We start from the raw sequence: 25623 nt of genomic DNA on the forward strand, positions 1-25623 counted from the left end.
AATAAGAGTTTCTCTGCCATCTCATTTTGTGTGCCAAATATATTTATTTGTATAAATTTATTGTATAATTGTAATTACATAATTGTAAATTGTACATAATTGACTTTCAAAAGCTGAAGTGATTACCTTAATTTATTTTTTTAGAATATGTATAACTGAATAATTAAAAAATGTCTACTGATCAATCAGCGGAATAATCGATGATTAGTCGATTAATCGGTCTAATAATCGTTAGATTAATCGATTATCAAAATAATCGTTTGTTGCAGCCCTAGTCAAGAGCAGTGAGAGATTTTCTCTCTTTTGTCGTTTGATTATGAATGACAGACAGCAAGAATATTAGACTGCTGTCACTTTAAGAACTGCCTGGATCCAATATACTGTTACACATGTGTTTTCTTTCTCAGCTGTTTGTTTTCACTTAAGACCTAAATTACTGTGTTTACGAGGAGACGGGCATTTTGACACATAAGTGTGTGTATTTAACTGTTCAAGGCCTATAAAGTGGCAAAAATAACTCTGTTCAATACTCCCGCACTTTTGGACTCCACTGACAAAAACAGTTGAAACATTCTTCAAATTTAGGGGGAAAAAAAATCTCATTCTTATTTGTCTAATAAAATTGCGATTTTATTTATTTATTTTTTTAAATACAGATTTTTTTGTGCTATTATGACTGCACAATTTGGACAATTTGTGTGTAATTATACATCATTATAGTACAATGTGACATCAATTTGGATGAATAATAAAATATTAAACAAAACAAGAAATATTATTGTAACATTTCACTGTAAAATTGTTGTCAAGAAAAAAATGTTCATGGCTTAATTTAAATTTTTGTTAATCTTTAGTCTTAATCTTTTGTGTTCCACCAAAAAAAAAAGAAAGTCATACAATTGTGGAATGACATTAGGGTGAGTAAATGATGACAGAATCCCTTTTAAATGTCACAACAGTGTCTTTCTGATTGTAGCTCAATAGGTTTCAGTCAGTGCCTGCTGATCCATTTCACAAATTAGCTTTTCTGTTGAAACCACATCTTCAAAGTCTTTTTAGTAGTCATTCGCTGTGAGTTATCAATTTGAGTCATTCCCTGTCTCTTTTCATCATCCCTTCACACGCATTCACACACATAAATAAAAGACAACGCTAATGTTTGCCTTCCAGTGGGTTTCTCTCCCTGTCCTCTCACTAGGTGTTCCCGCTTTGGCTTGTGTTCCTTTCTAATGCAGACCAGACAGGCCTGGCTGGTGTGTGTGCTGATAGATTATTGGGTCTAATGTGGCTCAGAGTGTGTCAGCAACGACTTTCCCACGTTGCACAAAGGGGCCTCCTACGAGCCGGGGCCGCAGCCACTCTCCCTGCACCTGTAACCAGAAAATCTACCGCCCCAACATCCTGGCCGTGTCCCATGTTGCACTTGGCATTTCCTCCAAGCGTCTGGGACCACGCTTGACATGCAAGGGCAGGCTCCGCCTCCCTCAGAGGGGCTGTGGTCAGCCGAGCGCAGAACCCCTTAGAATTCTGGGAGAGAAATGCTGAATCACTGTTGGAGCAGACAGAACACTTGCAGGATGCTGGCGCAGAGATGTGGCTCCGAACACACATGTGCTGGAATGATTTTACAACCATTAAAAAAACCATAGACAAAACCTTCCACTCAGTTAGAGCAATCAAGGAATTACCATAAAAAACCGGTAGACACATTTATGATGCAGAGCTGAAACAACAGCAACAACACAAGCACATGCTAAATTATCTTAACTTAACACTCGTTTAAATGCTGCTTTATTATTTTATTTTAATGTTATTTCTTAAAATAGAACTATTAGATGAAAAACAAAAATGTATCTAATTTAAATAATTGCTTTTGGTATATTTATCCATATACCACAATGAAAGTCCTGGAAATAAACAAAATGTTAGTATTTTGAGTTATTTAAAAACAAAGAAAAGTTAGCTGATGAAGAAATGTTTCTAATAAATATTGTGTAAGAATAAAATATAAAAGTACATTTTCTAATGAATATTTGTAATTTAATTTAATTTTATTAAAATATAAATATTAGATGAAAAATGAAAATTAGAAATGTTGCCTTGCCAAATAACTGAAATGAAACAAGTTGAAGTACTAAAATTACACAAAATAAAATAAAAATAAATTAAAGCTAAATAGAAATATAAAAAACCTGGAAACTAATAAAACTGACAAAAGCACGTAACAAAATTACTAAAACTTAAACTGAAATTGTAAAAAAAAAACAAAAAACATATAAATATAAAATCCAAATTCAGTATATTAAAGAGCAGGTCATATGGTATTTTAAAGTGTCCTAATATTGTGTTGGAGTCCCCTACAACTGGTTTAAATGCATCTAAGGTCAGAAAACATTGTAATTTTCTCAGAATATACATTTAATATTAGAGTCATTTGTCAATGATTTCGAAACGATTCGTTCCAAGCAAGTTCAGAGCAAACCCCTCCCTTTCATAAGCCTACTCTGCTCCGATTAGTCAGCTGGCCAAGCCTTTTGTGAGTCCTTGAGCAGGTTAGCGAGCGCTACCATTGACAAAGCACCCTTACATAAAACAATAATATAGTGCTCCAATCCGTTCTTATAATAATGACATAAAATACAACAGCGTCTTCTCAACATGATGTAAACACACTAACTAGCGGAAGTGTTTGTGGGCAGGTCAGACTCGCGGGCAGGCGTGGATTATGCAAATGTGTTACCCATTGATGTATACCGGTAACAGGCAAAATATTTGAAAATATGACGACTCGTTAAGGCGATTCAGAATCGACTCTCTCTTTTGAGAGACAATATCTTTATTTATCATGCCCTTTTTTGATTAACATTTCAGATTGTTTTCATTTAAGGATAGCTACATTATAAACTGCAAAAGAGATATTTTTCAAAAACCCATATGACCTGCTCTTTAATAAATACTATAATAAAGAAGTAACGCTGGTTAAAATCAGCCCCATGGTTTCATGCTTTTAATTGTCATAAAAATTATTATAAAACACCTAGTAGACACATTTTGTCACGATGCTGCTGCTACTGTGTCAGATACGAGGAGCGAGGAGACATCGACGAATATAGAAATAACAGGCAGGACGAAGGACTCAGGAAAACACAGGACTTAAATTGGGAACTAAATGAGGAAATTAACAAGAAACACCTGGAATCAATATCACAATCAGACATGAGGGGAAAACTAGGACATGGAGCACGTGGGGGAGAAAAACAAACACAAAACAGTCCATGGGTGTGACATTACTCCCCCCTCCCGGAAGGCGTGTCCTACGCCATAACAATTCCACCGGGGAGGGGGGGGCAGGAAGTACCCGTTCCGGGACCCATGGCGGATCAGGCAGTTCAGGGAGCCATGGCGGAGCAGGCAGACTAGGGAGCCATGGCGGAGCAGGCAGACTAGTGAGCCATGGCGGAGCAGGCAGCTTAGGGAGCCATGGCGGAGCGGCCTCCGTGGCCTTGGCCTCAGCACTCAGCCCAGCCTCTACGGCCGGAGCCCTATAGCCCCCCCAAAAAATTCCTTGGGGGAACTTCCGGATTCTGAGGCCCTCCATGGGCCTGACGTAGGAGCAGCGGCCCTCCCTGGGCTTGACTTGGGAACTATGGCCCTCTCTGGACTGGACTTGGAAACAGGAGCCTTCCTGGGCTTAACTTGGGAACTGAAGCCCTTTCAGGAGCGGACTCAGGGGCTGGAGCTGACACTGGAGCAGACTCAGGGGCTGGAGCCGACACTGGAGCGGACTCAGGGACTGGAGCCGATACTGGAGCGGACTCAGGAGCTGGAGCCCACAGCTCTTCCTCCACATCCTCCTCTTTTGAGCAGAGGTGAAGGAGACTGCTGCTGTCAGTTGAGGGCTTGGGAGTGAACCGGCTGGTGGGCTTGACTTGGGAATGGCTGGCGGGCCCAACCTCGGAGTGGCAGGCGGGCTTGAGAGTGCAGCGGCCGGCGGGCTTGACTGCTGAGCGGACGACAGGCTTGACGCCGAGCTGGTTCTGGATCGGGGCCGGACACTCTCCAGACACCGGAGGATTCCTTCCCTCCAGCTCAGTCCTGTGGTGTCTGGGAGGTCGACGGGGTGATGATAGTTGGCCCCGATCCAAAACAGAGAATTCAATGTGGCGTCATCCAACGGCGTCTTAACGGCGAGCCCACAGAATTCCCTGGCGTACTCCACAATTGGAAGATCTCTGTGGGCTAGGGTGGCGAATCTCGCCACTATTTCCATGATCGTGGGGGGAAAAAAATGGAAAACAAAATACTTTCCAAAAAACAGAAACCAAAACACGGGGAGAAGGGGCGCCGCTTACTGTTTGTAGGTCCTGTCTTCTGTCACGATGCTGCTGCTACTGTGTCAGATACGAGGAGCGAAGAAGCGAGAAGACATAGAAGAATATAGAAATAACATTATTTATTAACACACAAGTAGTACAGGAACCTAAGGACGTTTAAGACAGGACGACGGACTCAGGAAAATACAGGGCTTAAATTGGGAACTAAATGAGGAAATTAACAAGAAACTGGAATTAATATCACAATCAGACATTAGGGGAAAACTAGGTCATGGAGGACGTGGGGGAGAAAAACAAACACAAAACAGTCCATGGGCGTGACACATTTATGGTACAGAACTGAAGCATATTTTAAAAGTAATTTAAGTTTAATTATCATTTAACATAATTTGGACAAATATTTTATTTTATTTTTTATTTATTTATTTATTTTGTGGGACATTTTATGTTAAAGTCAGCTGTTAACCCCTTTAACATTGTTATGGGATGTACCCAAAGTTTGGTTTTTTTTTTTTTTTAAATATAGTTTTAAGATTTTTAATCTGCAAGGATGTATTAAATTGATCAAAAGTAGTAATGGCATTTAGAATGTTACAAAACATTTTTATTTTAAATAAATGCTGTTCTTTTGAAATTTCTATTAATAAAAAAAAAATACAGAAAAAATTGAGCAGTGTCCAGAAAAAAATATAAATCAGCACAATTTTTTTTCAGCATTTATAAGAAGAAATATGATCAAATAACAAATGTTTCTTAAGCACAAAATCAGCATATTATAATGATTTCTGAAGGATCATGTGACACTGAAGACTGGTGTAATGACTGCTGAATATACAGCTTTGCCATCACAAGAATAAATTACTTTTTAAAACATAAAAAAAAAAAAAAAAGAATGTTACTGTATTTTTGATTACATAAATGCAGCCTTGGTTAGCATAACAGATTTCTTTCACTGTACCTACTGTATTTTTTCGAGTGATTTCTGATTGATAAAATCAAGTCATGCCTTACATTTTTCTCTTGTATATCCTGCTTCACTCGGAAATGCATCAAATTACGGAAGTAAAGGGGTTTGCAAACAGTTGGCTTTAACAAAATGTACCATTTAGTTCCAGGATCTGATTCTAAGCATTTCTAAGAGTCCAACACATTTTGACCTTGTTCATGACTGCTGTTGATGCATTTTTAATTCCCCAATTGCTGATAAGAGCTAAAACCGTGAGAGCGTGATGATTTTGGAAAGCAGCAGCTACTTTTTAGCACAGTTCGGTCCCCAGATGCTGCAGAGGAGTGTGAATGGGTTCTCCTCGACGAGGGAAGGGGGAGAGCTGACGCTGGGTCAGTCGGTACCGTTCCTCATAAAGGCCTTAGAGTGCAAACAGACCCTTAAATCTGCCCACTGAACAGCGGCCTGACAGCCCTGCATGGGTGAGCCAAAGTTAAGATAAAGAAAGCTGGATATATGTGAAGCCGCTTTTGTTCCGAGCTCCTTCGCTTGGAGCCAATGGGAGTCATTATTTCACCAACTCATTGTTATGTCATTGACCCCATGGAAGAAGGGCCCTTTAATTTCACCATTTATTACTCTACCAATATTGTTCGGGTTACGCCTCAGAAATAAATCTGTCTTTTCTCTAGTTGTTTTAAAGCTTTGTATACCACTCCCATCAGCCTTTGTGTCTTTAGACACTTACTTCATTGGAGCTCTGTGACAGCGGAGTGAAGGGGGTACATAATAATGTACGATATAGCTGCGTGAGTATTAAGGTCTCGATACTTAACTAGCTGTGCAACAACCAACTAGTCTGTTAGTGAGGTTGACTTGCTTATCTATAGTTTCAATTTGTTTAGTAGTGGCACTTTATTTGGAATGCTAACAGTTTAGATTTACATCCATTAAAGCATTGTAGATACAGTCGTTCACATTCAGATGACTGTTGCATTACATCTTTTTAAAAACATTTTTTTTGAGTATTAAATATGTTGGCCAGTATTGTGAATGCACAATTTTTTTTTTTACATTTAAGTTGCCTCTGCTGTCATCAAATGCTCAAAGTAAATCTTTAAAACACTAATTTAATAACACTGTTAAATGTAATCTTTAGCAAATTTCAAAATAATTGTCAATTTTTCATACTTAATATTCATTTTTACAACTCTACAAACGATTTTATTGTATTTTGAGTTATTTAAAAATAAGAAAAGTTAGCTGTTGAAGAAATAGTTCTATTAAAAATTGTTAAAATTTAAAATGACACTTTCTAATGTAAATTTCTAATTTGTAACAGATTTTTATTTAAAGCATTTTTAGATAAACTTGAAAATGTGTTAAATAAACATGTATAATTATTAAATAAAACATACAAACTAGAAGCATTTTCAGTAGTAGTATAATGTTGTGGTGCCTAATTTCACTTTTTTTATTTAAAATAATATAACTTTTTAGTGTTTTTTTTTATTTATTTACAAAATAGACAAATAGTATGGAATTTATTATTCATAGAATTTTTATAAAATTTTATATGTGCCATATATTGGTTATCAGCAATTACATGAATTATAATTATGATAATTATTAGCTTATCCTATTAGCTGGAATTTTAATATTGCTGTATTTCCTGTAAAACCCCCAAAATTTTGTTGCTTCCTTTCCATCACAAGTCATGTTTTTCCCATCATTCCTTCCAATTAGCAGTCGGCATGTTCAATTCAACTCCTGGTTGCTTTTCTAGTGTCTTTCCATTCTAGAGTTTGTGCAGTAATAAAACTGCCAAGTTTCGATAAGATAATCCTCTTATAAATCAAAGGGCTTTTTTTCCCTTTTACCTGCCTTTTTCTCTTTCACTCAACCTTTCCTTCTCTGTCTCTTGGCCCTCTCCCAAACCTAGGTACCATTACCCAGTGCCTAAGGTATTTTATGTGCAACTGACAGTGGGGAACAACGAGTTTATCGGAGAGGGGCGGACTCGCCAAGCTGCCCGACACAGTGCGGCCATGAAAGCCCTTCAGGCCCTGAAGAACGAACCCATTCCAGAGAGACCACCTCAGGTAACCTTCACAACTGTCCCACCTAACAGAACACACAGCCATGCAATCAACTTATTTTCATGATTTCATAATACTTTTATTCAGCAAGGATGCATAAAAATGATCAAAAGTGACAGTAAAGACATTTATAATGTTACAAGAATTTCTGTTTCAAATAAATGCTGTTGTTTTGAACTTGAATAAATGCTGTTATTTTGAACCTGAAAAATCCTGAATCCTGAAAAAAAAAAGTTTTCCACAAAAATATTAAGCAGCAGTTTTTGACATTTTTCATAATTAATACGAAATATTTCTTAAACATAAATTATTAGAGTAGTTTTTGAAGAATCATGTGACACTGAAGACTGGAGTAATGACTGCTAAATATTAAGATTTGCCATTACAGGAATAAATTACAGTTAAAAATGTATAAAAATAGAAAACTGTTGTTTTAATTTGTAATAATATTTCACAATATTAATGTTTTTATTGTATTCTTAAAATAAATAGAGCATAAGAGACTTTCAAAGACATAAAAAAATCTTAGTGATCCCAAACTTTTGAATAGCAGTGTTTTGTATTTAAAAAAAAATCTGCAAGATTCTTCATCTTGTTTTTTTGTTTTTTTTTAATTGTTTTTGGTATATTTTTCCGTATACATAGTCTGAGACAATATTGAAAGTCCTTGTTTTAATACTAAGATTTTGAATTATATATAAAAAAAGGCAGCTGAAGAAGAAATATTTATAAAAAATATGCAATTTAAGTATATTTACATAATCTGTCTAAATACAAAAATTCTAATTTGTAATGGATTTTATTATTGAATTTATATAAAAATAATACATTTTCACTATTGGTCTCTGACAGTTTCCTGTTTTTCATTTTATGAACTTGAAAGCCTATCATATTCTGCATATTCATAACCTGTTGTCAGGTAAAAGTGATATTCAGGCTCACGATCCAAGTCACGATATTTAAGAAGACACAACTGTCCTGTTTCCTCATCATCTGTCAGTGTTCACAACATCTCCTCAGAGCTTTAGTTTCTGTCAGAGCTGTGTTTGCATGTAGCTTCGGGCCATCCTTCAAAATACTAATTTCTCCCACCGGAAATCATATTACATTGTGCCCCAAATGCCTGGCATCGACCAAGGTTATTTAAACCACAGTGGCGCCTCTCCTGTTTAGTCTTGTCCCCCTTCTGTCTCCATAATGAGGGCTTTGTCAGACGCTTCTTCCGTGTATTGCTTTACAAATTGATACACACCATACCTGTGCACACCTCAGGGCAAAACCTTGTTCGTCTGCATGTCTCCCCACTCCTGTACCATATCTCAAACCTCGAGGATGAGTATCATGCTCACACAAACAAACATAGACACAATGGGTTTCATTCACACGTATTTGTGCGCACATCTTTACTAGCTTTATTTTTCAAATCACTAACTATGTGTACTTGATAGAAGTATATAAATTTAATGACATCAGAATGAGCATAAGAGCAAATTGATGTGCATTGCAAACTTTTATGCACATATAAAAAAGGTCACTTGCACTGTTAAAAGTGACAGTAATGAATGTTACTGATTTAGTATTTATGTTGTTGCAAAAGATGTTTGTTTCAAATAAATACTGTTCTTTTGAACTGTCTTATTCATTAAAGAATCCTGAATGGATTGTGTTTCCACAACGATATTACACAGCACAACTGTTTTTAACATTCATAATAATAAGAAACGTTTCATGAGCAGTAAATCACCATATTAGTATGATTTCTGAAGGATCATGTGACACTAAAGACTGTAATAATGCCTGCTGAAAATACAGCTTTGCCATCACAGGAATAAATTACATTTAAAAAATATTAAAATAGAAAACAGTTATTTTAAATTGTAATAATAATTTACAATATTGATGTTTTTTTTAATTATAATTTTGATCAAATAACATAAGAATATAAGAGATTTTCAAAAACGTTTTACATATAATAGCTAAAATTTAAGTAATTGTTTTTGGTATATTTATCCATATACAGAATATGAGACCGTATTGGAAGTCCTCATCTTTACTATCTTTACTTTTTTAAATTACTAACTGTGTGTTCTTGTTCCCTCATTGAAAATGATACAGATTTATCAACATTATAATGAGAATGAGAGCAAATGTATCCATGTACACACCTGTTGCGACCTGGATACATATAAGGTCACTTGCGTCGTTATTAGTGAATGCGAGCCAGTGTTTGTGGCTCAGCTGATTTTTATTGTCAAGTACATCATGTTTTCCTTCCCCTCAACACGCTCATAAACTCACAAAGCCAATTGTTTACCATGTGCTAACAGGCAAACGAGCGCATGCCAGAGTTGTCGAGGGAATAAACAAGATTGCGGTATGTACAGTAAGCACAGCTCTGAATGGTTTGTAAACAGACCTCGGGAAGCTCCTCTGTATCATTCAAGACTGTATAACGGGTTCCGTTCACCAGTTGTAATGGGAACGGTGCTCAGTGACCGCACACTGTAAGCAGGAAATCTCTCAGATGAAGACGTGCTGACAGAAAGGCGGATTTGAGGGGTTTTCAAAGAGAAGCGGATGATTAATCCATCAGAATGTTGATTTTTAATTTACTCTATTTAGCAGATGAGCCCAAATGATGTTTGTAAGACATTTGTTTTATATCAGACACTAATGGCTTCTTATTTTAGATTCTAAAAAACCTGAAGCTCAGCTTGATAGATTCAGATGTTGTCGATACATAAAACACATGTGTATTCAAAATAAACAAATCTGTGTTAAATTAAAATACTTGTAGTTTTTTGGGGGCATTTTTCCCTATTTTTTCTGTTTTGCAAGTTTAGCAAAGACAACTTTTTGTAGTAACAGTTTTATTGATCGACTTTTATGAGGACCATTTAGCTGTGGGAGGTTCTTCATAAGTAATATTTTTAATATTTCTACACCTGTGGTCCAGATTTATTAGACGTTATTTATTATACATTATAAGCTGATAACTGTCATGCCCCTGGACTGTCTTTGTTGTGTTTTCCCTCCCCATATGACCCAGTTTCTCCCCTGTCTAATTATTCATTCTGTTCACCTGTGTTCCTCCCAATTCCCTCGTTAAGTCCCGCAAAGACCTTTCCCTGTTGGAGTATGCGGTTGAGTTCAGCCAGCTCGCCGTGGTTACGGCGTTCGACGATGCTGTGCTGAACTCGTTGTTCTGGATCGAAGTTAATTACTACCGCCCCGTCGACCTCCCAGACACCACCGGACTGAGCTGGAGGGAAGCAATCATCCGGTGTCTGGAGAGTGTCTAAGTCCGATCCAGTGCACAGCCAAATCCAGAGCCCAGCCCACCATCTCGCCACTGCGCAGGCCCGAGCCCACTGCTGATGGAGAGCCAGAGCCCGTCGCAACCGACGAGCCATCGCCAAGGAGTGCGACAGAGCTGAGGATCGCCATGGAGCCTGAGCCTCTTGGATCGTCAGCCGCGAGGGAGAAAGCAGCGGACAGTGAGAGTGTGGAGAGGAGCTCTGCCCCCTGCACCGTGGCTGAGGGTGAGCTGATAAGGGATCTGGGACTGCTGGACTGCAAGGGAGAGGTTATAGAAGGGGACCTCATCGACTGGGATGCTGATCTGGCCCCTTTCCTCCCTCCTGCTGCGGAGCCCTCTATACTCCTGTTCCAACGTCCAGCCCAGAGAGGGCTGCGGTTTCCATGTCCTGCCCAGAGAGGGCTCCGGTTCCCAAGTCCAACCCAGTGAGGTCTCCTGTTTCCATGTCCAGCCCAGAGAGGGCTCCCGTTCCTGAGTTCAGTCCTGAAAGCCCGGAGGCTCACAAATGCCCGCCCTCCGACCCGCTCCTGTCTCCTCCTCCGCTGTCGTCTGGCAGCCCCTCTGCTCGCCCTCAGCCCACTATCAGCCATCCTCCAGCGTCGCTGTGGCTAAAGTATCCCTTGACTCCGCCACCAGCCTCTAAGCCCTGGACTCCACCTTGGTCCGTCAACCCAGCGGCTCCACCATGGCTCCTAGCTCCCTCCTCTCCGCCGTGGCCCATCAGTCAACTGGCTCCACCTTGCTCCCTCGTCCCTCCGGCTCCACCTTGGTCTGTCGTCGACCATCCATCGCCTCGGGACTCCACTTCTCCGGCTGCGCCTCGTCCCTCCGTCCCTCCGGTTCTGTCAGGCTCCTCCATCCCTCCGGCTCCTCCTCAGTCCTCTGTCTAGTGTTGTTTTTGGCGGCCTGTTTTAATTTTAGTTTTAGTCTAGTCTTTGTGTGAAACTGTCATTTTAGTTTTTATTAGTTTTAGTCACGTTCATACTCTTTTTAGTCTAGTCAAGTTTTAGTCAACTAAAAGTCTGAGCATTTTAGTCTAGTTTTAGTCGACGAAAACTGATGACATTTAGTCTAGTTTTAGTCAATGAAAATTGTATTTTAGTTATCTTATTATATTATTGTTACCTTATAGACTCAAGAATACATCCATGTTCATATTTACTGCAAAAAATGCACTGTTACTTTAATTCAGCACTTGCAGCGCAGCAAAAATAGACTCGGTGCGGAAACGATCTGCACTGCTGCAGACGCACCGCTACTGGAACGCACTGCCGGACAGCAACCGTGTGCAGTGTGAAAGCTTTATTAATCTGTTAACATGAGCACGGAAAAAATACACACCACATTCGCACTGCAAATGGAGTAATGTGAACCTGGCATTATGTGTGTGCGCCGCCTCGGGCTCCTCCGCCACCTGCTCCTCCGCCGTTGGTCGGCCCCCTGGAGTCGTCAACCTTCCCGGGTGTCCGTCCACCTGAGGCTCCTCCCAAGTTCCCACCCGTCCCTCCTTCTGTTGTTGTTATGGCGCGGGATGCGCCTTCCGGGAGGGGGGGGAGTAATGTCACGCCTCTGGACTGTCTTTGTTGTGTTTTTCCTCCCCATGTGCTCTGTGACCCAGTTTCTCCCCTGTCTAATTAGTGATTCTGTTCACCTGTGTTCCTCCCAATTCCCTCGTTAAGTCATGTATTTAGTTCCATTCTGTGTGTTCCTTCTTTGTTGGGTCTACCAGTTGTGTACGTGTGTCTTCCTTCCCTCCTAAGTGTGGATTTACCCTGTGTGTTTGATTTAATAAATGAGTTTCGTTTATCCACGGCTCCTTCGTTCCTTCTGGCAGCGTATCGTGACAATAATCACATCAACAACAAAAATATAATAATATAAAAGTGCTATTAGTTATTTATATATATATATATATTTTTTTTTTCCTTTTTCATGTTAGCCTAAAACTATTCAACTTAGTTATATAGCTTCGTTTTTATTATTAATTTAAATTATTTTGAAACTTTTGACAACTGAAACTAATATTGTAATATATTTTTACTATTATATCTACGATCCCAGTTTATTATATATTATTAACTAATAATATAAACTAAATATAATCATATGATTTTGAGAAAATTTTATTAGTTGTGTTTTTTTATTTACTTATTTGTACATACATGCATGCATACATTTGTATGCCCCTCAGAGGACCTCAGATGATGCCAACCCTGAAACAACATACAGAACTACCAAATTTTGCTATAAGTTTGATTGCATCATATAATAATTGCTGTTAATAGTGTTCATCGTCTATTTGATTACGTCTTTAATTGATTTTTTCCGTGCATTTCTGCCATATGTACATTAACTAACAGTCACCACTGATAAGCTACTACTAAATATTAGGGGTGCTCTGATCAGGATATTTGAGGCCGATCACAGAGAAAGCAGTATCTGCCGATACCGATCACCGATACCGATCTTTTTAAAGCCTTTTTTTAGCATTTATAACTATTTATAGTGATACTCCAATCAGGATTTTTAGACATTTATTCAGGGCCTGAATTTCATTTTTGAAAAAGGGGGGAATTCCCCTCTTAGGTGACTCTTGTGAGAGGGGAAGCAGCACGGACTGTGCTTTCACACAGGAGTCCGCTACTGATCTGTGGTTTACCACAAACACAACATTTATCCATTAGTTTGATTTCAAATCCAAACATTGTAACTGAAAAGGCTTTTTCAGCATTGCAATTCTTTTTTACACAATACAGTATAATACAATCTTTCATAGACATGTTTAAACACAATAAATATAAGCAACACATTATTCAATGCTTTTTACTTTTGCATTTACTTCTAGATTTATATCTAAACATTTATGGCAAAACCATAACATGGCAAAACATTTATACTACTTTTCTTACGTTATCACAAACTTACCATTGACAGAAATAGTTAGCTATACTGCCTTTCCTTTTGCATTTAAATCTTTATTACAAGCAATCCATAACATGTAACAAGCTATCTTTATTACAAATCAATTCATAAAGAACTTTGTTTTCCTACCTCCACGAGTGCCATCTATTATTGCCTTGTTTATCTAAAAGTGATCTTTCCCTTTAAACCTATCTAAAAGCCATATGTTGACTGAAATACAGTAGACTTTAATAATATGCATTTATGGTGTAATTACTACATTTTCGTGTCAATCCATTTCAGCATTGCAATTCTTTTTTTACACAGTACAGTAATACAATATTTTACAGACATGTTTTAACACAATAAATATAAACAACACATTATTCAATGCTTTTTACTTTTGCATTTACTTCTAGATTTATATCTAAACATTTATGGCAAAACCATAACATGGCAAAACATTTATACTACTTTTCTTACGTTATCACAAACTTACCATTGACAGAAATAGTTAGCTATACTGCCTTTCCTTTTGCATTTAAATCTTTATTACAAGCAATCCATAACATGTAACAAGCTATCTTTATTACAAATCAATTCATAAAGAACTTTGTTTTCCTACCTCGTGTGTGCGCTGCGAGTGTGCATGAGCGCACGGTCTCCAGGAGAGCACGCGAGCACTGAATGGTTAAACACTGGCAAGAATTAAAAAAGTAATGCAATTTATAAACTTTAGTGACGATGTGACACTGCCTCGATTGTTCCTCTGAATTCCTCTGTCAACTGTGCAGCATGCAGCTCGCTTATAGACAGACGCAATGTGGTGATTTGAAGACATTTGCGTATTTTGAGAGAGAGCACAAACCTCTCACGGCAGCATCATCAGCTTGAGATCGTTTTTTTGAGATCGGCCTTTTAGAGACCGCCGATCAATCATCCCAACGTGATTATTGGCCGATAGTGATCGGTAGCCGATCAATCGAAGCACCCCTTCTAAATATTGTAGAAACTTAATTTTCTGTAAAGTTGCTTTGCAACGATTTGTATCGTGAAAAGCGCTATACAAATAAACTTGAATTGAATTTAATTGAATTTGTATTGTACTGTTATCCTGACACTGTATAAATCATGGGACAACGGATGTTTTCCAGGTTCAAACAATACTAGAAAATGTTGAAAGGCATGGAAAAATAATGGCAAAAATAACATTAAAAATAAAAGTCATGGAAATTTCTGTAGTCAATATACATCTTTCTACTTTTCTACTAGCCAGAAAAGTACTACTTCAGCTAGTAGTTAAACTTTTGTGAGTGCGATCTTGATTTTTCTTTTTTTTAAAAATCCCTTTCCAGTCATCTCAAACAACTGGAAAAGTCACAGGAAATCATTAGTTAGAAAGTGTGCTGTATTTGAGGTACGTCTGGATGCATTTGCAGTCTGAGGAAGAGCAGAATGCTCGAAATGCTTCTTCTTTTGAAAATTCTTTTGTGCCTTTTAAACTCCATAAACTTTGGATATTTTAGCCAAATCTCTGTGCTTTTTGATCATCACAACACATGACAATATCAAAATCAGCTTGTGACCTGTCAGTTCAGTTTAAGAAGGGCACACAAGCAAGCCTTCACAGTCTGTCACACAAAGTCTCACACTCTTCAGACCACCTGACGGCTCTCCATCCCAGACATCATTAACAGGCGTTTGAAGGAAACGCACAATGACATCATGCCGTGTGATCGCTATAAGGAAGACACTGAGAAAGCTGTATTGAATGTCTGCAAAAAAACACAACTTGATCGAGCGCTCTTAGATCACACACTCCTGTTCATGTGCTGCATGAGAACACACTCTTCATTCTGAAAAGAAATGTCAGTAGTGTAATGGAGGTGACCAAGATAATATGCTGCAGGGATCATATTAAAAGTCACCCTTTGGAACTTGTGTGAGAGTTCTATTGCAGTTCCTTTTATAGTTGATAAGATATGAATCGGAACTAAGGGAACTGCTCTTGGATCAGTTTGAAAGCTTTTTCTTCTTACAAAACCAAGCCACTTTCTTCAGAATCTCAAATGTCCAACAAAACCAGAAGCATCTCTTTTCAGTGGAGGTACATGAGAAACCGCAGTCATGCGTTGAAGCAGACCCACCATCAGCTTTGAGATCATACAGCCTGTTCTTAAAGGGATAGTTCACCCAAAAAGGAAAATTCTGTCTTTAATTACTTACTCTCATGTCGTTCCAAACCCGTAAGACGTTCGTTCATCTTCAGAACACAAATTAAGATATTTTTGATGAAATCCTAGAGCTTTCTGACCCTCCATAGACAGCAATGCAACTACCGCGTTTCAAGGACCAGAAAGGTAGTAAGGACATTGTTAAAATAGTCCATGTGACATCAGTGGTTCAACCATAATTTTTATGAAGCTACGAGAATACTTTTTGTGTGCAAAAAGTTTAAAATTAGACTCTTTTATCGGCCTTTAATGTTGCTGTCTATGCAGGGTCAGAAAGCTCTTGGATTTCATCAAAAATATCTTAACTTGTGTTCTGAAGATGAACGAAGGTCTTATGTGTTTGGAACGACATGAGGGTGAAGAATTAATAACAGAATTTTCATTTTGGGGTGAACTATCCATTTAACATCTTCCTGGCAGGTTTTCATTCTGTTAGTGGGTAAAATGTAGGTTTGGGGCTAATTTGAGGTCAGCAACAGAAATCTTTGTACTGTAATAAAGGGATTGTTGAGAGGAGGTAATCAAATTAAGGCACCATTATGCATTGAGATTTGTTAGTTCTTGCAAAAAATTAATAATAATAATTGTTAAAATATTGTACGTTAAGCCATTTTTATTCACTAATGCAAAATGTCCCTGCTCAATCAGTACATTATTATCAAAGCAACTACAGATTTCTTGTCAAACAAATTATTACATAAAAATATTCAAAATATTTAGTTTTTTTTTTTACATATAAAAGTTATTTTTATGTTGAATTTTATTTTTTGTTTACATATTTAATCAGTAATCCTTAAAAAAATTGTTGTGATTGGACATAAATAAATAAAGCCATTAAACTGAAAAAACTTTATATTTTAAAAAAATGTATGCGTAATTTATTTATGCTGCTATGCATACTTGGAGCTCGCTATTTTGAATCTTTGAATAAGTAATATATTGTTTTGGACACCTCTGTTAGGGGAATAATGTTGTTTCAGCATGTCTTTTTATGTAAAAAATGTCAATATGCTGGATAAAATGTAACAGTTTTTTGTAATACTGTAGCTGTTTTGTGTTGAACTCTTTCAGTGTTCAGAGGAGAAGAAAGAAACAGAGGAGAACAGCGATGCCAGCAAATCTGAGATCAGCCTGATCTACGAGATCGCTCTTAAAAGGAACCTGGCTGTTAACTTTGAGGTAAACTAAGCTACTTTAATTGAGAATATAAAAGAATGTAACACTGATAAATAAAGTTAGTTCAACAATAGTTTTCATTGCACAGTTATTCACAGTTCTAGTGACCCTATCCTCCTTATTAAATATTTTCTTTGTACTCCTAACCAGTTGTATGCTTTTGACACTTTAACCTTTTTTCTCAGCTCGACAGCACAATATAACCCTAAAGTGCCATATGTTATTGTTAGTTCAAAACCAATTAGGCTAAATGTAACCGTTCCTAAATGAGCTGCCGACATAGGCAGCTGACTTCTAAGAAAGCTTTCTTATTGCATATATGCAGGAACTTCAAACGTATAGCATTCCTGATTTTAAGCACACAGAAGTTTAGGCTTGCAATTAATTCAAGTAGATTTTGATATTAGCATGTTGCTAAGCTAAATGCTATACTATAAGCATAAAAATACAGTGCACACACAAATAATAGTCCTTTTTTATACATAAGTATTATTATATTTCTCTGGACTCGTTCTCCATCTCAAAGTGTTTTTTTTCGACTGAAACTTGTCACAGTGCATTCTGGGATTGTTTTTGCAGTGTATTATAATAATAATAATAATAATTCATTACATTTATATAGCGCTTTTCTAGGCACTCAAAGCGCTTTACATTGTCAGGGGGTATCTCCTCATCCACCACCAGTGTGCAGCATCCACCTGGATGATGCGACGGCAGCCATAGTGCGCCAGAACGCCCACCACACACCAGCTTATTGGTGGAGAGGAGACAGAGTGATGAAGCCAATCAGTAGATATGGGGATTGTTAGGATGTGTTGCTGCCGTAGACATCCAAAAAAAATGTATGATGAAACTTTTGGAGCATTTTTTGTTGGGAGCATGCCTGTGATGCCTTAGAATACTGTCTAGATAGTTGTTTCAATGGGTTTTGGAACAGAGCAAGAGTTTCTCTTTAACTGTAATGTTTTCCCCCTTACGTTCAAGTGTTCATTCTAATTTAAGCAACATCGAGCAGAATATATTTAGATATCCGTTCATTCGATAAATTGAAAATTACTAGCTTCAAATAAAGAGGATAAAGTGGGAAAGTGATTATATTAAATGCCTGTTCTTGGTCAAGCTCTGCCAGCATCTGTTAAATCTGGTAATTGTAATTGCTTTAAAGCGTTTATTGTGCGGAGGAGGGGGATTTGGACACCATTCAAAATCAGCACTTCATTAAAGTGCTGCATCAGCGACGCTTCAAATCAACACAAACCTCAACGTTCTACATAAACACCAGAGGAAGTCTGAGGGTCTCTTTAGCCTGACTACTACTGCATCCGTATTTATCTTAAATGATTTTCCACGGCTGTCTCCAACTTCACAATCTGCAATCATCTACTTGGCTTTGGTCAACCAGAATCTCCCTGACGTGCGTTCTCCAGTTGCATGCAACCTGTTACGTCTGGGGACCCCAATCTAACTGCATTTGGACACTGTAGCTCTTTCTTTAAAGTTTTGACTGTAAGTCATCTGTGAGAACCTGGACTCGTTTCAACCTTGTTAGATCTTTTCAGGAATTTTCTCCCCAGCCATTTGTAGGAATGGAAACGTTTTGTTCCTGATTCAGTTAGCACACAAACGTGGAATATTACGGAAATAGTTACTCTGTGAGAAAGAAACCATGAAACCATTTCTTGTTCAAAGATGTGCATGGGACTTAAATGAAATCTTTTAAATAACCAAAAAATTTAAATTTTGTCATTATTTACCCACCCTAATGTCATTTCATACCTGTACGAGCAACAATTCAAATTATCAGTGTCCTTTTGTCCATACAGTAAAAGTCAGTGAGGACCATTGTTGTTTTAGACCCCTACTGGCTTTCTTTATATAGAAATGAGATTTTTCCTGTGCTTGTAAAGGGGCTGCACAATTTGGCCAAAAATTGAGTGATTGTACACAAGTGTCTTGTGTATAAGTATCAATATCAATATTGACTATGATAGGGGTGTTACAGTTCTCAGTAAAAAATCAAAGCGTACCGTTCTCCACCCAAGGTTCAGCATGCACTTGCACCGCGGTTCAACTTAAATCTGACAAGGCATCTGTAATATGTTTTGTTAAAAATGAACAACACGTAAAACAGACAGAGTTCGGCTAATGTATGTTTCTGTTTATGGATACGCATTCTGGCTTCCCAATACATTACAAAAACAGCTCTGAACAAAAAAGAAACGTGGACAAACCAGTCACTCTTTGTAAACTTTGTTTAGTGCGAGTGCCGTATGCTCGAATATGACCAGTCATTTATGCCGTCATCACCCAGGTGTTGATAGCGCGTGCGTGCAGGTGAGACCTGAACAGCACACGTTGCTATCTGTATTTAAACTAAACTCATTTAAGCCTTGCCATTTTAAACATTCAAGAGCCAGAAAACATGAATGAGAATGCATGCGCAGTGAGAAGATTTGCATGTGCGCTCATCCGAAGCACACAAACCCGTGTTCAGGTCTCAGACAGCATGCAAATATTGAGTTCTCTTTCAAGTCTTGTGCTTGAATGGACAAATTCACATGTCAACATGCCCGTCTTGGTGAGTCAGTTGAACATACAGTATCAATGTACTGGATCTGTGCATTGTCTTAAAGTGACAGCACTTTTTTTTTTTAATCAAACAACAAAAGACAAATAAATCACTCACTGCTCTTGATTGAATAGTTTTTTGTAATTTTAATAAGGATTAATCTTTAATTTATTCAGTCAAATATGCAATGTTATTTTACATTTGAATACTGATTCAATTTCTGTACCTAAAAACTAATGTTAGACCTATACCTAAAGAAAACCTGAAAAGCACTGTTTATTTTATTTGTATCTTTGCTCTTTTGTATTTATTTGTGCTGTTGTTTGTTTTTAGAATATTTGGTCTTATTTTCTTTATTTTTATGTGACAGTATGGTCCTTTTCCCTAAACATAGCACATACCGAACTGTACAGAAACTGTGACCCTAAAAACTGTGATACAAACCAAACTGTGAGTAATTTAACCATTACACCCCTAGACTATAATAATAATAATAATCATCATCCTCATCATCATCATTATTATTAGTCATAATGATTATTATTACTGAATAAAAATTAAATAAAGAAAGATTACTATTTCATTTCACAGTGTGTAAAAAAGAAGTTTGTGTGAAGCAGCATTTACTGTAAACTGAGCTGCTCTGAGACACTAAAAACACTGGATCATGAGCAGCTTGCGTGTAAATAAACACAGTGCGGTGCTTTGCTCTGAAACATGCAGTGCCCATGTTTATTAAATTAAATTGCTGTCTTTGTGGTTCTGTAATCGCAGTAAGATATATCACAGTTTCAGTTTTGTTGTGCTGCTCTAAAAGGAACAGTTGAAACTTTCATGAAAATATCTTCTTTTGTGTTCCACTGAAGAAACAATATCAGGTTTGGAATGGCATTAGGGTGAGTAAATGATGACAGAAGCTTTAGTTTTGGGTGAACTATCCCTTTAGGTCAACCAGAACAGTGTCTCACCTGTCCCCTTATGAAATCAAGGACCACTCTCACCTTCTTGTCGGTGTCAAACGATATCAAACAGATGCCAACTTCACAGAACAAATACATTAATCACAGTTTCTTGTCATGGATGACGCCTTACAGAGATACAAGAGTGGAAACCTGTGCCAAGAACCACCCATCTTGTACAGAAGTACCTTCCCTCAGGGAATACACATCAACAGTCCATACAAAAGAGCTTTTCTTCATTATATCAGTCCTTGCCATTGTCCCACCCTGGCCTGGTATCCTGCCTTTTCACCAGGCTGAGGACACGGCGGTCTCACTAATACCATATCTCCCCTTGCATCCATGGAGGGGATGAAGAATGATCAACCTCATGTTACAGCGATTCCTTCCTACAACTTGATCTCCGTTGCCAGCCATGCGAGACAGAGAGCAGACAGAGGAACTGGCCACCATCAGACACAAGAATCAAACACTTGCTGAAACCCCATCACTGCCTGAGGATGCCATATAATTTGTTGTAGACAACACAACCTCGTCTGCCGCCACGAAGAGAGTCGGGCCACGGTGCCAAGACCTCCTCACAGTCCTCGTTCACCTGATGAGGCTCATTCACCGGCTGGAACTGCCGCCCACCTACCTCAGTGTTTTACAGCTGCCATGGAAACTGTGTCAGGAGGCCAGCTCGAGAGTTACTAGGCCCGTTTTGACTTGTTGGTGGTGTAGTTGGTGAAGTTACCGCAGCTTGTCCTCACCGGCTACTCATATTCGTTAAAAATAGCGCAAAATAAGATATAAAGGGATAGTTCACCCAAAAATGTACATTCTGTACTCTTTTACACACCCTTGTATTATTCGAAACCTGTTTGACTTCCTTTCTTCTGCACAAAGAAGATACTTTCAACAAGATTTTTCAACAATTTTTGTCCATATAATGAAGTCAATGGGGTCCAAAATGTTGGACCCCATTGACTTTCATTGAATGGGTAAAAGCACATTTTTCAAAATATCTTTATGCCTCATTTTGGGACTCAGTACTCCGTAATGTACGTTAAAAAGTTCCCTTTTCAAGTTATTTGAGTCTCTGTGTCTGAGATGTTTCTCATCAAGGAGAATCGCGAAAAAAAGTTGACATCTCATTGGATTTTTGGTCTCTCTTTCTCTGGGAATTTCTTGTCCGACTTTATAGCTGATTTGAGTTAGTTGTATAATCAGTGACTGTGAGTAACCAGGCTAAATTTCCACTCTCGGCCCATGGAATAGACCGTGTGGGAGTTCCCTGAATGACGGACTCGCAGCTTTAAGCCCTTTTCCTTCCTCCCCACACCTCATCCTCGCAAGAGAGCTGAAAAGACATGCTGATATTTCCAAGAGGGAAGTATAGCAGAATTTCGTCACTTCATTATGGAGTGATGCTCACCCAGAGGAATTCTCTCAATTCTTATGTAACATCTAAGTGTGATGATCAAATGCATTCCACATCAAGGCCTAGTAAATATTGGGTTATGCCGCTCTGTCAAGTGTGCGGGAAATGCACAGAGCTCTCTTGTGATCCTCAGTTCTTCGCCATCTTCAGATGAAAGCCCAGATTGTTGAGGATCTGGAGTTTACAGATGAAGATTAATGATGTTTGTCTACGCTTCCAATCATTCATATCAACTGTCTTGAGCTTTAAAGAGAGAGTTCTCTCAGAAATGACATTTCTGTCATTATTTACTCACCCTCATGTCGTTTCAAACCCGGATGATTTTCTTTCCTCTGTGAAACAGTAAGGGTGACAGTGAATAGGAACTGGGACGGTCAAGATCAAAAAGCACCAGAAAAGTACCGTAAACACAGCCCATATTTATAGTTTTCGAAAGCAATTTTCAAACTACATTTCCGTGTCACTCTTTTTTGCAGACTGTTCACCTCTATTCTATTGTTGATTTTCAGTTATATATACTGTTCAGTTATATATACTATATATGTATTTTTATTTTGACTTTTGCCTTTTATCTGTCTGTTCAGTTATCATGTGACTTCAGAAGACTTGGAATAATGAGTCATATGGACCACATTGTTACTTTTTCTCTTTTTGGTCACACTTTTTATTGGGTGGCCTTATCTGCTATGTACTTACATCAAAAAATATGTACAATGTACTTTTTGTGTTCATATTGCATTTCAAAACACTTCTACTGCTATTGATATGGGATACAGGTAAGGTTTGATGGTATGGGTAGGTTTAAGTGTGGGTTAAGGTGTAAGGTATTGGTCAACAGTGTAATTATAAATTACAGTAATTAATTATAGATGTAATTACATGAAGGTATTTTTAAAATATAAGTAAAAAACATGTATGTGCACAATAAGTGCATTGTATCAAATGATTAATTTAAATGTAATTACATAGTAGTTAAGGCCACCTAATATAAAGTGGGACCTATTTTTCACCCATTTTCAAGCACTTCATCCATTTTGTTGTTTAGAAAAGCTGTAGGAACATTCAGAAAAGTTATCTTTTTGTGTTGCATGGCTTGCAAGTTTGGAACAACAACCAATGGTGGATATTTGGATGATCTACCTTTATAAAGTATTGCATGTTTGAAATGACATGGGCCTCCAGGCTTCATTTATGCAAGCCATGAAACTTATTGAAGTTTGACACTGTATTTGAATCGGATTAGTTTTGTATGGGGATATGGTGTCTCTCAGCTGAGCCTGTTTCTCTGGAGTGTCACATGTTTGTATGAATGCCAGAATGGTCATGTGTGTGAAGAGAGGATGTGAGGAGGGAGTCTCTGGAGACGGATAACTTTCAGTTCTGACTGAGCACATAGAGGCCCACCCTCAGCTGTGTATGTGCGTCTGTGTGAAACTCAATCCCCCCAGTGTTGCTCTTAAAGAGCTCAGAGCAGCTCACCTGTTCTGTTGACCATCTTGGTGATGTCACAGGAAGTAAATACGATTACATGTGCATTACATTAAATTTCGGTTTCTCACGGCAGTGAGAAATGGATAGTAATAGAAGAATAGAGGATGAACAGTCGGTTTAAATGATTGTGAACAAAATCACCTCTGATTGGTCAGCCATAAAAAATAATATATATATATAATTTTAATTTATATACTACTATAGTATTTATTAATATTTTGAATTAGTTAATTTTTATATTTTCAGTTCATTCTAATTTTAGTCATTTTATTTTATTCTTTTGTAATTTTTATTAGTATTTGCTTGTTTAATATTTTTATTTAATTGTAGTTTATTTTTATTTCAGTTTTAGTCATTTTAGTCCTTTATTTTAGTTTTAGTAATTTTGTTATATGGTTTTGTCATTTTTTTATTAGTCTGTTTTTTAATATTTCTATTTAGCTTAAATATACAGTATATATATATATATATATATATAACTAGGACATTAATATGTGCTTTATAAGTGCTTACAAATAGCCAATATGCTAATTATATGCTTGCTAATAAGAAACTAGTTAATAGTGAGAATTGGTCCCTAAACTTAGTGTTACTAAATTAGGATCAATAACACTATTTTAATATTAAATAAAATAAAATGTTTTTGTCTTGCACAAAGAAAAGCAGCTATTCAAAACAAGCTTAAAACACTGCATTAATATGTGTGATCTGTGCTTCTCATTTATGCATATGCATATTCATGTATATTTGTATTCATATATTCATACTGAGTGTGTGTGTGGTGTGTTTAATAACCAGGTGCAGTTTCCCAAGTTCCAGTGGTCTCTCTCCCCATACGAGTTATTGATCTGGTTGTTAAACCAGACAGTTCGAGTGTAGTGAGTCTAATTAGCAGTATTCCCATTTCCGTCGTCGAGAAAGAAGAAGGTAAAGGGCAGAAGGAAGAGAGTGTGCAGCAGACATGGCCTAAGGGGCAGAGAGAAAGGGAGCGTGACTGGAATGACTGCTGTTCCCACTTCTGCATGCATGTGTGTTCTCTTGTGTAACGTGTTCATTACATGCCCCTCAGGTGCTGAAGGAAAGTGGACCCCCGCACATGAAGAGTTTCCTCACACGTGTGACGGTGGGGGATTTCTCAGCCGAGGGTGAGGGGAATAGTAAGAAACTCTCTAAAAAGAGAGCGGCCCTCTCCATCCTGCAGGAACTGAAGAAACTGCCAGTGCTTCCTGTTGTGGAGAAACCCAAAGTGCATTACAAGAAGCGGCCTAAGACCGTATTAAAGGTGGGTTGTTTTAGGAGCAGATCCAAAAGGAGTGCTGCTTCCTTGAGATTCCAGAGTGGCGAATTCTATGCATTATTATGGGATGTATTTTGGACAGTCTAAATGTAAACTCTGTAATTTCTGTGTTACTATTAGCATCAAAAGAAATTGGCAAAATAAGGCTGTTTTCGTCCTTATGTAAATTCCAAAAGCTACTGTACCAAGCTACTGTACTGTACCAACAATAATTTTTTTTCTTGAGTTCAAAAATACAGGTGCATCTCAATAAATTAGAATGTTGTGGAAAAGTTCATTTATTTCAGTAATTCAACTCAAATTGTGAAACTTGTGTATTAAATAAATTCAATGCACACAGACTGAAGTAGTTTAAGTCTTTGGTTCTTTTAATTGTGATGATTTTGGCTCACATTTAACAAAAACCCACCAATTCACTATCTCAACAAACTAGAAGATGGTGACATGCCATTCAGCTATTGTGATATATTATTACAATTTAAAATAAGTTTTCTCTTTGAATATATTTTAAATGTAATTTATTCCTCTAATGACAAAGCTGAATTCTCAGCATCATTACTCCAGTTTTGTCACATGATCCTTCAGAAATTATTCTAATATGCTGATTTAGTGCTTAAGAATAATTTCTTATTATTATCAGTATTGAAAACGTTGTGCTGCTTAATATTTTTGTGCAAACATGATGCATTTTTTCAGGATTTTATACATATACTGTATATATATATATATATATATATATATATATATATATATATACACACACACATACATATATATATATATATATATATATATTTGTGCTGTCACACGATCGCTCGCGATCCAAAATAAAAGTTTTTGTTTACACAATATATGTGTTTGTACTGTGTATATTT

General features: G+C 37.5%; 1 protein-coding gene across 1 annotated transcript in view; it reads left to right on the plus strand.

The window, feature by feature from the left end:
* The window catches only part of LOC107754214 (double-stranded RNA-binding protein Staufen homolog 2), a 95047-nt gene that overhangs the window by 36835 nt on the left and 32589 nt on the right, over positions 1 to 25623 (plus strand). Inside the window, exons 6-8 of the mRNA XM_016570586.1 lie at positions 7223 to 7382; positions 16905 to 17012; positions 24521 to 24733. Of these exons, the coding sequence (XP_016426072.1) occupies positions 7223 to 7382; positions 16905 to 17012; positions 24521 to 24733 (481 nt within the window). The remainder of the gene's footprint in view (positions 1 to 7222; positions 7383 to 16904; positions 17013 to 24520; positions 24734 to 25623) is intronic.

This window comes from Sinocyclocheilus rhinocerous, unplaced genomic scaffold, assembly GCF_001515625.1.
Source record: "Sinocyclocheilus rhinocerous isolate Xijiao unplaced genomic scaffold, SAMN03320098_v1.1 scaffold442, whole genome shotgun sequence".
Classification (NCBI taxonomy): domain Eukaryota; kingdom Metazoa; phylum Chordata; class Actinopteri; order Cypriniformes; family Cyprinidae; genus Sinocyclocheilus; species Sinocyclocheilus rhinocerous.